Below are 10113 nucleotides of genomic sequence, written 5' to 3'. Positions count from 1 at the left end.
AAAGTTATAATGATATCTTTAATTGTTGCCGCCCACTAATAAACCCACACTGTCACACTTGCACTCTATCTTCTCGAAAATTGTAGATTACACATGCATTAAATGGCACATGTAATGAAAGTGTTTGTCGGCTAATAGATGTTTGAGAGTTGATAAGTCAAGACAATTAAAGCACCGCCCCCATTACTTGTAATACCCAATCACATTTTTTTAAGTCACCGCCCATTAAGAAATCTTTTGCTACACCTAGAGCTTGATCAATAACTGAGAATTCATCTTCATATTTTTTTAACAGATGCAATCCGATTTCTCAATGTAGAAATTCTCAATCACAAATAAACAAAGTTCACCGAATGGCATAGTTTGAATCGACTAGCAAGTCTTGGATCGAACAGAAAAGTTCTTTTGATAGGCTAGGAGCTTGGATCGAGGGAGCCACTCGATCGGCCGGGAATTTTTGAATCAAATAGTTACTTGAATCGAATAGCAATATTCAAACGGTTGGTCAACGCGATTGAACTGTAGCATTTTGAATCGAACAGGAAACTTGCAATCGATCGGCTAGGAAGGTTAAATCAAGAAGAATTTGAAACGAACAGGAATCTTGGATCGAACCACTCACTCGATCGACTGGTGTACTCGATCGAAGAGCAGCGTAAATTGTCACTCGATCGGTTTGTAACATTTCGCTCGATCGGCTAGCAGGACATTCTCATTCGATCGACTAGCACTGTCTTGGTTCGACCAGTTCATTCGATCGGCTAGTAATTTCATCGAATAACAAAGTGCCCAACCGATCGATCAACCAATTTAACAGTACCCCGTCCGAATCAACTAGCATTCTGTTTGAACGATCGATCTCTCGTCAAATTTTAGTTGTTTGATATTTTTAAACTGATTGTTTGGTTGTTGATTTGCAGGTAACACGAGGGAATTTACAAGGTAATTCACAAATATAAGTTCATGGCGAAAAATGAACCTATTCCGTGGAAGGATAATCGTACAGAACAACAAAAGTACGAATATCGAAAAATGGTTGCTGAAGCAAAGATCATCCGACTCTCAGGTGTTTATCAGGAAGCAAAACTTGCAAATCGATGGGATCCAGATAGAGAGTGCTATCTTGATGAATATGGTAACATTGCAATTGATGACAAAACGATAGATATCGAAGCCATCATCCAGGAGTACAAAGAAGAGGATGATTATTGGCAGAAGAAATGGTGGGGAGATGAAGAAGAGAAAAAGAAAAAGAAAGAGTTAATAGATGAAATAGAAAGAAACTCAGGAAAAATAAGTTTGGATGAGTTTATTGAATTAATCAACAGGGTTAGAGAAGGAATAACAAAGATTGAAGAATCTAAGAAGGATGAAACTTCAAGATGTGAAGTTGTATGCTCGAAATGCGAAAAATCAGAAGCCGACAGTGTGAAACTCTTGAAGGATGTGGAGAGTTTGACATTGGAAAACAATACTCTGAAAAACGAGAAGAAAGCTGATGACGAACAGATTCAGGGCTTACGTTCAAACTGTGAAAAATTGAGATCTGATAATGACAAACTCTTAAAGAGTCTTGAGAGTTTGTTATTAGAAAACAACAACTTTAAAAAATTGGAAAATGATTTCAAAAGTCAAATGAAGATTTTACAAGATGAGAGAGATATTTTTGGAAAGAATAATTTGGAAAAACAAAGCGAAATAAACTCTCATCTTGCTAAAATTATTCGACTTGAGCATGAAGCTGTAGATGCTCAAAAGAAAATTGCTGAGTTTGAAAAAGATTTTGAAAGCAAAAGCAAATCTTCAGAATCTGAAGATTTCTGGATTAAACTGGAAAACAAAAATTTAAAAGAGAGTGAAACAAGATTTCAAGAACAGTTAAAAGTCTTGGAAAATGAAAAATCTGTTCTTGAAAATCTTAAAATTGAAAATGAAAAATCAATCAAGTCTTATCTTGAGAGAATATCACAGCTTGAAAATGAAGCTGAGAATTCAAGGATCAAGTGTAACATCCGCCAATTTTAGAGCTGTAGGTTGTAACGCCCCTCCCGTATATACGGGTATTGTTAGGTTTAATCTATTAACTCTATTACCACCCTTTCGAGGGTTAGGCTATGTTAATTGCGTAACTATGGTTTGGACATGTGGATTTCATCGTTACGAGTACAACAGTTAATTAATATCAGTTGTTCACATGGAATAGATTTGATAAACTATTTAACTCTATTATGCTATATTCAAACCTGTATACTCGCCAGCAATTATTTGTTGATTGTATTTTAAATGCATACTGCAGGCTGAGGATTCAAGAAAACAAGAAAAGGCTAGGATGGCTTAGAAACCCATCAACTATTTAAATTTACAATCTATGTTATGTACTTTTTCATTTCCATGTATTGTATGAAACTTATGAATATCAATGAAATAAACTTTAATTATTGTCACCACTAGTGTTATGATGTCTTTGAACAGTTTGTACGTCTCATCTCGATGTTTCCGCCATCGGTTGGGGTGTGACAGATTGGTATCAGAGCCATAACTATAGGGAATTAGGTAGAATTGCCTTTCTTTTCCCCTAGTCTATAGTAGGAGTACTCTGATACCAGATTGGTATCAGAGCCATAACTATAGGGAATTAGGATTGCCTTGCTTTACCTAGTCTATAGTTTAAGAGCTTTCTCATTTACTTGCTGTTAAAGACATTATCCTTTGCTTTCTTCTTTGCTTCTCTCTATTCTTTTGGACTTCTAATATACAAGCCTTTCCTAAGGCTAACACAATACACACTTGGAAGCTTTGAAGACACTCTTATAACACAATCGAAATGATTCATCAAGATAGGGGTGATTCCCACACTTGGTGATGATTTTCACTCAGCTATACTTTGATTTTGCACGAAATCTACCCTCAAGTTAGGAGTGATATCCAAATCTTGATGGGAGTTTTCCATTTCCTAATCTAGTGGACCCTCATCTTTGGATGGGTACTAACCACGTTAGGGTACGATGTTATCAAGTTAGAGGTGAAACTCGCATCTTGTTAACTAGTCCCATTCCTTGATTTTCGATCTCGCCAAAGTTTCGATTTACCCAATCGATTAAGGACGTGTAGTAACTGGAAGGACAAACATCGTTAGTCGCTCCTCGATGAGAATGTTTGTCTATTAGGCCAAAGCACGTTTCCTTAATTCGAAAAGGACTTCGATTCACTTTGGAATAGTCTATGTTACGTTCCGTGACACTCCATATTTATTGATAAAATCTCTTTTTATGCTATCTCAATTATCATGTGATTTATATTTGAGCGTTATCTTCAATTCAAATTTGGGAACACGAAGCACGTTATTATCGCAATCCAAAACAATTAATAACTACTCTCTTTCGTGAACAAACTAAATTTATATTGCTTTCATTATTCTATGTGAAACATCATTCTATGTGTAATACTATGTTAAACTATGTGAAACTATTTGGCGATCCATGTGAGAAACTATGTGCTATGTGATGCATACATGAAGTCAATTTTCCTAAACAAAAACATTATGATTAAAAGTCTCATCCATTTCTTGTTTTGAATTTCTAGATGTCATCATCTCGTCAGTACTCTCACTCTCCCAGAAAATCCAAGTTCCTTTTTATCAGATGTACACTTTATTATCTTCGATCTTTTATGATGAAACTCTTCCTTGTCAATTTTGAACCATTTTTAGGATTTCACTTTTGCGCATACATCATACGATTATACATCATTAGCATGCATAATTTCACTTAATTTTAATTACACTTTCGTAACAACGAGTGAAGACATATCATCGAGATAGGAGTGATTTCCTTACCTTGACGATTAACTTCGCTTCTTTTCTCATCTTACAACGACCTCACCAACGGATTTGGGGTGATTCCCTTACCTAGGTGATCGTTACCAATACTTTCTTTAATAGATTATATTGCGTAAACACGATCATGTTTATACCTAAATCATTTATCATGTATTTCAAAATGCTTCATTTATTTAGACGTATCTCCTATTCTATAATCTATTTTCACATCGCTCGCATACACAAAAATTTTCAATGTTACCAAAAACGCGTATTCCTCGATTTCAAAAATTTCACAAAATACTACTGTCACCCTAATCAGTTTAATAAATCTATTGCCCACAAAATTTCGTATTCCACGTAATTACTAAAACGCACTCATCTCGCATCACTATACGAAAGAATTCTAAATTTCCAATTGAGAATCAAACCAACTTTTCATACAGAATATTACAAATATTATCCGATCAGTTATCAAAACTCTTTTCAAGATCAACAAAAACATTTTATTAAGGACACCTTTCACGATCACCAGGTTCATATACCAAAATTCCTTTTCCTAAGGTTAAACCTTTTCACTAGAATCTGTAAACTTCGAAGTTAGTAATACAAAAAAAAAAAAAAAAAAAAAAAAACTTCTTAAAACGATGCAAACTTTTTAATTCGAAGAACTTTTCAAAACCTCGCTTGATACGTTAATTAAATTCAAAACACGTGGGCAAGGAAACTTTATAAGGACGACAAATTTTCAGCTATGAATTTTTTTTTAAAACCATAATAGCACTTCCATTCTTTTACAAAGTATCCTTTCGCATAATCAAAAGATGTTTTCCTTTATATTCTCTTTACAATTCACAAACTAGATTCTACATTCCTGACAACTCAATCTAATTTAACTTCACGTTTTGCACAAACAACTATATATGTATATCATTTTACACGTTTTAGTCAATATCTCACAACAATCTCACGCGTGTCACTCGTTCTTTTTTTCCTTTCATATTCAAAACTTTAAACCTTTTATGCGCATAAACTCATGTATTTTAATTTTATATTATAAACAAAATCATTAATCCCTACGTCCATACTTATACATTTTATGCTTCCACTTATGTTCACACTTACGCATTTATGTTATACTCACGATTCAAAACTCATACGTTTTACGTTTATACACACACTCACAATTATACATTTACGTGATACTTAAATTCATATTCATACACCTTCGTTTTACTTATAATCATATACACATTCATACGTATGCAATTTGCGTATACGCTTATACCGCTATGTTTATACTTGTATTTATATTCAGACACATTCTCACGTCTGTTATGATCCTCGTATTTATATACTCATAACTACCACGACACGTTTCGTGTCTATACTTTGACTCATATTTACACACGTACTCCCCACAATACGTTCGTATGCTTACACTTGTACTCATATTTATACTCATAGTCGCAACAACATACTTGTACTTGTACTTATACGATCACGTTTACACTCATATATATATATATATATATATATATATATATATATATATATACTCATACATTCCATTCGTACTTAAACATTCATGTTTTACACTTAATTTTCACATTTACAACCATACTCATGCATCTTATGTTTATACTCATATTTATACTCGTATTCACACTCGTACTTGTGTTCATACTCTCATTTATACGATTTATGTTATACTCGTACTTTTGTTGTACTCTCATTTATACGAATTTTGTCCATACTCACGTCATTCGTTTGTGCTCAAATTGTGCTCACATTTATGCTCATTTTAATACACGTTATGCTAATACTTTTGCTCACACTCCTGGCATGCGTTTTATGTTTATGCTCACGTGCGTGTTCAAATTTAAACTTATACTATGCTCATGCTTTTTACTCAAAATTTATACATTCGCACATGTACACGGGCGAAACCCGAAGGATTCGTTTACGTTAGTCTTATACTATTTGGAACGCGAACATGCTTACATGTTACATTTTTATACGCACACAATCTTATTTTCAAAATTTATGTATACCTTGATTCATACGCAAATTAGTACAAGCTATGCGGATCATGCGACGATTGGTATAATCGCGGGTGCACACGGGATTATAGTAATAAGCGCATGAGAACCATAGAGTGTACTACTGTGTATGGTAAGACATGGAACGTAACATGACACGAATAACGAAACGGACGTAACATGGTCAAAACATGGTGGATACACCGCTGGTACATCCTATATATAAGTGTTTTCACCACGTTACCAAACTTTCGTGAAACGTGCCATGAGAAATTCAGTGTTTTGCACACCTTTTTGGACCTAATGCAAACTTTAAACAACTTACAAACGCATTATGTCCGATTATCCAAGACGAAACTCCATTCTTACTACGCAACTTTTGTATATCCAATACTTATGCCATTCTTATACTTGCATCCACTTAGAGTCAATCGTTCACTTCCATACTCCCACTATTCTCTATTATTCCATGTCTTTGATATGACTCCCATTCACAATCAAGTTTCATCTATTCTCTCTGTGGAATCCTTGGATGCCATCTTTTCAACAGTCTTCCTCTTAGATTTCGAGGACGAAATCTCCTAAAGTAGGGGAGACTGTAACATTTCGTATTTTCAAACTTTCCATTTTTGGAAAGTCTACTTGTACTTTCTACTTTTGTAAGTTGTACCTTTGTTGTACTTGATTCAAATTCCAAAATTGTACTCGAGACTTGAAATCATAATGAAATTGCATGATTTTATCCATATTTTGTGTTTGAATACTATGAATCATTGAAACTATGAAACTATGTTAAACACGTTGAAACTATGTTAAACACGTTGAAACTATGTTAAACACGTAAAAACAGAGGAATTCCATCTTAACTTCGACTCTTTAATTCATCGTTGCCAAGAGATTACCCTAAACCGTACAAAATTGGGAATTTATACGCTAATTCGGTAAAAATATTGAAATTTGGGTTAAAAATGATTTTTATATTATTTTATTAATATTTTAGATAAATAAAATAACCAATTAAACTAAATAAATATGTATTTTTCTGAAATTTATTGAGTTTTATTAAATTTCTTAGTCAACATTAGTTAACTAGGTTAGTTCATCCTTGAGAATTGGTGGATAACCTAGTTATAGATAACTAGGTTAGTTTGTATAAAGGGGGTCTCTAACTGGGTTAGGAATCCCAGTTAGTCCTGTTAACTTATAATTAAAAAGGAAAAAAAAAGGTTGAATCCATGCGTGACCCGGGTTTCGAACCCGCGACCTCAAGACCCCAAACAACGCGCACAAACCAACTGGTCTACACCAGAACATGTGTTATACCCCGAGCTCGTAACATATTTAACATGTATTAAATGCGCGAATCTAATTCAAACATAACCGCCGGGAAACTGATCATCTTCTTCGCCGGCCCTTTTGTCTTCTTACCGGAAAACGACCTTTCACTTACCGTAACCGGCGACTTCAATCCCTTATATAAACCCGACCAAGTTACCTATCTCGTTTCCTTTTCACCCGAACTCCGAGACAAAACCGAACCCGATTGAAACCAAACCCGACTCGAAGCTATTCGCCGGAACCGCCACCTGCCACCGTCTTCACCATCTCCGGCCACCGCCTGGTCGTCGTCGAACAGGTAAATCCTTCTGTCCGACTAGTTTTCGTTTTATTTTCCGGTTTATATATTGTTATTACTATTATTATTATTATTATTATTATTATTATTATTATTATTATTATTATTATTATTATTATATAAATCAAAATTTTAAGATATAAATACATATAATCAGGTTTATATATTATAAATATTAATATATAATACTGAAATTTTTATAAAATCAACTATATTTATTTAGGAAACAAATATATTAATTACTAAACATATTTATTTATTTTAAAACTGAAATATATATTTAAAATCGGAAATTTTTATAATCAGATATATTATTTTCTGATTATTAATTAAATCAGAATTTTATTATTTCCGATATACATATTTCAGAATTTTATTTTATTATTTCAGCTTTATAAAATCAGATTTATTAAAAATCAGATTTAGTTATTTTAAAATCAGAAAATATACTTTTTCAGAAATTATATTCAGAATTTGAATAATTAATTAAAATCAGAATTTTTTTGAACATATATATTATTTTCTGATTTATTAATTAAATCAGAAATTTAATAAATCAGTTTTATTATTTCAGAATTTATAATTATTATTCCAGAATTTTTACTTCTTATTTGATTAATTCAGAATTTTTATTATTAAATATATTTCAGAATTATTTTTATTAAATCAGAAATTATTATTAATAAAATCAGATATATTTTCAGAATTTATATTTATTAATTCAGAATTTTATTTCTATTATTTTTCAGAATTAAAATTCAGAATTATTCTTTGTGTTATTTATATAATTCTGATTTATTATTTAAGAATCAGAATTATTTATAATTAGAATTGTTGTTATCATATATACTTATTAAATCAGAATTTTATATTTATTAAAAACAGAAATTTATATTACACATATTTAATTATTTCAGACATTATTATTTAATTTGTTTTTCAGATTTATTATCTTATTTTATATAACTAGAATTTTATAAATAAGTTTATTATTTATAGAATTGTTAATTAATGTTAAATTATTTATTTTAGATTGTTAATCTAAAATAATTATTTACATATTTAAATTTTATTTATCTAATCCAATATTTTGGAAATCCTATTTGTGATATTTGGTAGGATTAATCTTTATTTTATCTATTTATTTGTCATAAATTATTAAACATATAAGGCATATAATTTATATAATTTAGAGATGTTAAATTCTATTTTTTTTTAATTGCCTTGTTAATTAATAATTCCCAAAATTCCCAATAATTGATAAATCCATCCAACTTAATAGGGTAATCTTCTTGTGCACATTTCTTGGGATTCTATCATTCTATTTATTCTATCTTATTCCAAGAAACGCAACGCACTCTAAGGTGAGTATACTTGACCCATTTTCTTTTCACACTTTTGGGTGTAGTATGCATTTCCTTATCAAAAACACAATGCTAAACACTTTCATTGCACAATCTATCCATTTAAACATGAACATTTTCTTATGCAATGCACAAAATAATACATTATATATGAATACTTTGATACATCTTGATGCTTGTTAATACTCATATTCCCAAAAAAAAAAAATGGAAACTTATCATCAAGATAGGGGTGATTCCCAAACCTTGATGATTAGCTCCACTCACTTTCTAACTTCACCAACGAGCTAGAGGTGATTCTCTTACCTCGGAGGTAGTTACCAACTTTTATTCGTTCTCAATGAAATTTTATGATTGAACGTTCCTTTTCAAAAATTTTAGAATTTATTTCACGTGCATGCTAATACGATATACTGGATTCGTGTTACTTGGGTTAAACTTTATGTGATAAACTTGTCATTAACTTCGTAAGAAGCCACACCTTAACATACTCGATGGGTTGACCTGTGTATTCACATGCCAGGGATACGTTAATCTTGTTAACTAAGTATGGCATGTGGATTGTTCTAAATTTTTATGAAATACGTTAATCTTAGATTTCGAGGACGAAATCTCCTAAAGTAGGGGAGACTGTAACATCCGCCAATTTTAGAGCTGTAGGTTGTAACGCCCCTCCCGTATATACGGGTATTGTTAGGTTTAATCTATTAACTCTATTACCACCCTTTCGAGGGTTAGGCTATGTTAATTGCGTAACTATGGTTTGGACATGTGGATTTCATCGTTACGAGTACAACAGTTAATTAATATCAGTTGTTCACATGGAATAGATTTGATAAACTATTTAACTCTATTATGCTATATTCAAACCTGTATACTCGCCAGCAATTATTTGTTGATTGTATTTTAAATGCATACTGCAGGCTGAGGATTCAAGAAAACAAGAAAAGGCTAGGATGGCTTAGAAACCCATCAACTATTTAAATTTACAATCTATGTTATGTACTTTTTCATTTCCATGTATTGTATGAAACTTATGAATATCAATGAAATAAACTTTAATTATTGTCACCACTAGTGTTATGATGTCTTTGAACAGTTTGTACGTCTCATCTCGATGTTTCCGCCATCGGTTGGGGTGTGACATCAAGATTGATGAACTTGAAACGAAATTGAAAGGTTTTGTGACTTCATCAGACAGATTGAATTTTCCTTGTCCAAAACCGATCAATTCTGCTCCAATAAGTGACAAGG

General features: G+C 32.0%; 1 protein-coding gene across 1 annotated transcript in view; it reads left to right on the top strand.

The window, feature by feature from the left end:
* Positions 1-963: 963 nt before the first annotated feature.
* LOC110932503 (thiol protease SEN102-like) overlaps positions 964-10113 on the top strand; it is a 48527-nt gene continuing 39377 nt past the window's right edge. Inside the window, exon 1 of the mRNA XM_022175832.1 lies at positions 964-1135. Within this exon, the coding sequence (XP_022031524.1) occupies positions 964-1135 (172 nt within the window). The remainder of the gene's footprint in view (positions 1136-10113) is intronic.

This window comes from Helianthus annuus, chromosome 11, assembly GCF_002127325.2.
Source record: "Helianthus annuus cultivar XRQ/B chromosome 11, HanXRQr2.0-SUNRISE, whole genome shotgun sequence".
Classification (NCBI taxonomy): Eukaryota; Viridiplantae; Streptophyta; class Magnoliopsida; order Asterales; family Asteraceae; genus Helianthus; species Helianthus annuus.
The sequence above is the reverse complement of the archived record's forward strand: the minus strand, read 5'-3'. Positions and strand labels throughout refer to the sequence as shown.